We start from the raw sequence: 3,081 nt of genomic DNA, 5'->3' as shown, positions 1-3,081 counted from the left end.
ATAAAGATAATCTATGCGAAAAGTTGTGCACTTTTTTTCTCGTTCACTTTGCCACAAAAAACATAAACTTAATTCACCCGAAACCGTATTATAATTGTGTATTCGGTTAATACACGGTAAATGTAACGATTCTTTTATGAATTTAGTAAATATATATGCATTAAAAGAGCAACTAGAAAAGTTTCCAACCACAAAATCTCGGTTGTGCACATGTATTATAATATTTGTCGGAAAATGTGGAGAAGTATTAACAGATTTTTTTCTTTCGATAAAACAACTAAAATTATGTTCACAAAACATTCAAACTACAAAAACCGCCGTACCACAAACTTGCGTTTACGCTGAATCAAATGAAGTAACATATCGTCAATATGAGCATATCCGCGATAGAGATGCACATGTGAACTTCGGGTAATTGGCACAAAAGTCAGAAACAAAGTATTATTATTATATTAGAAATACAACACCGCGTTAATGTTAAATGAAATATAATCAAAACTAAAATACATAACTGAAATACGCCACTGCTGGCACAGAGTATATATCTATTATAAATGTTGGAAGTGCACAATATAATATAGAAACATCATCAAAACCTTAATTAAATTGTTACAATTGTTCTTGTAGTATTCTCTATCTCAATGCTAATACTCTTCAGAGAATTATAGAATGAAACCCAAATTTTTGCCGCCAGCTGGTGGTCGAACCAGAAAAAATAAAATCACTCCGAATTCTTGTAGATACAGACAGTTTTAATGAAAATTGTCCCTCGAAAGCATTTGGACTCAAAGTATGCGAAACTGTCACAACCGATGCTTCGTTATCCAAGAATGAAACAGCAAATCGTTTAACCTACTAGCTGGCGTATTTGCGACGAAATTCCATGGAACGTGCAACAAACGTGATCAATAATTCTATGAAAAGTGTACATGCTGGATAAAACTGAACAGATTCATTGGGCTGAAATAAGATTTAAGAAGGACATTTGTGAATTAATTTTGAAATTAAGGATTTATTAAGAAGAAATAAAGCGAACTACATTTGACATACATGATTCACGTGTTCTTTCTCTTTATACTTTGGCAAATTATCGGAAATAAGGTAGGTCAATTTTCTATAATTTCATTTGAACATTGAGTTTCAAAAAAATCTCGTTTGAATGTATAAGCCTAAAATGTCAAAATTGCGGCAATATCAAATGAAACGATAATATATGAACAGATTTTTAATGTCGTATAAAACAGTCATAAATAAAAGAACGGAAAAGAATGAAGGGCGATGGCATTTTTTGTTCAAATCATATTTCGACGTACATAAAATGCAGTAGTAAAAAGTGGAAACAAAGAGGTTCCTTGTTTTAAGTTAGTTAAAAATTTATTGAGTATAATTTCACAAGTGAGTATATATAATTTCTTGTTGTTATTTTTTATCGTATGGTTCTGTTTTATGGGAAGATAGAGAGAGCGATAGAAAAGTAACGCCTTTTATGACAATAATTATGGTTATCATCGATGATTTACTGCGTGTTATTAATTTTTTTTATCGCTAGATATGTGCAAGCATATAGTGACAGCATTTGCTGCAATTATATCGATTGTTGCCATTCAGCTTAACCGCATACCCGCATTACATCAATAATCGTTGCAAGTGCATTTTTATTGTTTCTGTTGTTTCATTTTCTACGCTCCAGTATTACCATGTTCTTATCGATTAATCGCATGCTCACATTAAGCACCGGTTTCATTTCATCAATGTTTTTGTAGATTGTGGTGAGTCGATAATTCCGGATCAAGTGCACGACACAACACTTCACCGACACTTTTGCATAAAAATAACCTGAAACCAGAACGCTTGTAAATTTTAATTCAATTTGAAGAGTTTTTTTTTCATAACAGAAAGTATTTAATATTGATAGATTAATATACAAATTTTATCCATGCAATAAATAACGTACCAATACAATTTCTCGCACCGTAACTGAATGGGACATAAGCGCTGCTTGGTAGAGTTTTTACTTTTTCATCCATAAATCGATATGGACTGAATATTCTTGATGTTGGCCCATAGTATTCTTCACGAATGTGAAGTTGACGTATTCCAAATACAATTGGTACATCGGGCGGAATTTCAACATTATTATTCAATTTTATCGGTTTGATTGAAGTACGGGCGATAATTGGAGCAGTTGGAAATATTCGCAATGTCTCTCGAATACATAAATCGATAAATTCGAGTTTATCAAGATCCGCTTTTGTTAATTCGGTATCTATGTGTGGCATCACCGTTAAAATTTCTTGAAATACTTTCTCTTGATATTCTGGATGAAGAGTTAACATGACAGCAACAAATGCTGATGCAGCGGTTGATGTGTCAGTTGCCTAAGAACTTTTAAAAACAATTATTCGATTCTCGAAATCTTTTTTAACAAAAAAAAAAAAAAAACACTTACGCCGGTTAATATTGTTGATGTTTCAGCGATTACATCGTCATGGGTAAAATTTTGATTTTCTGTTGAAATGTCTAATAATCGTTCTAAAAAGGAATATGAATCACTTCCGAATTTCACTTTCTCATCGAGAATCTATACAAATCAACTCGATCCAGAAATTTAATCTAAAATTCAAAATGAATGCTGTTGAAAACTACCTTCCGAAATAAATTATGACCAAATTGAGCATAGCTTCTCAAACGCTTCGCTGCATCTGTTATAAAATCGATGTGCATCAAGGGATCCAATATTCGTTGAGCAACTATCTCAACACCGCTGAAACATTCGACCGAATTTTTTATTCGAATTTCAAAGAAAATTAAAAATGGTTGTTCAAAAACAATCGATGACAAAAACTATATAAATAAATTATGACCAAAGATCACTCCGATATATTCCATGATAAAAAAAAATATGCATTGAATAATTACGAGATCAATTACACTTTAAGTGCTTTAACACTGCATTGATTAAACATATTACAAACTACGTTTCGCGTGAAACAATTATGAATAAATGATTACAAACGTAATTTTACGTGCGTCACCCACAGTTCATTGAATAATTAATCAGTATTGTTAATAACAAAACAA

General features: G+C 31.8%; 1 protein-coding gene across 2 annotated transcripts; it reads right to left on the bottom strand.

Annotated features, from left to right (window-relative positions):
* Nucleotides 1–1,442: 1,442 nt before the first annotated feature.
* On the bottom strand, nucleotides 1,443–2,728 carry LOC116351265 (probable cytochrome P450 313a4). 2 transcript variants are annotated; one of them, XM_031783346.1, is made up of 3 exons: nucleotides 2,450–2,728; nucleotides 1,955–2,385; nucleotides 1,443–1,836 (listed from the first exon to the last, which is right to left on the bottom strand). In XM_031783346.1, the coding sequence occupies exons 2-3, from the start codon at nucleotides 2,334–2,336 to the stop codon at nucleotides 1,673–1,675; spliced, it is 546 nt and encodes a 181-aa protein (XP_031639206.1). In that variant the 5' UTR covers nucleotides 2,337–2,385; nucleotides 2,450–2,728; the 3' UTR covers nucleotides 1,443–1,672. The 2 variants fall into 2 exon arrangements, with proteins under 2 accessions (XP_031639206.1, XP_031639205.1); XM_031783345.1 differs by having other exon boundaries at nucleotides 1,955–2,378.
* Between the last annotated feature and the right edge of the window lie 353 nt (nucleotides 2,729–3,081).

This window comes from Contarinia nasturtii, unplaced genomic scaffold, assembly GCF_009176525.2.
Source record: "Contarinia nasturtii isolate CC-2019 unplaced genomic scaffold, AAFC_CNas_1.1 Cnas_scaffold_5075, whole genome shotgun sequence".
In the NCBI taxonomy this organism is placed as follows: domain Eukaryota; kingdom Metazoa; phylum Arthropoda; class Insecta; order Diptera; family Cecidomyiidae; genus Contarinia; species Contarinia nasturtii.
Note: the sequence above shows the minus strand (reverse complement) of the source record. Positions and strands in the feature narration are given on the sequence as shown.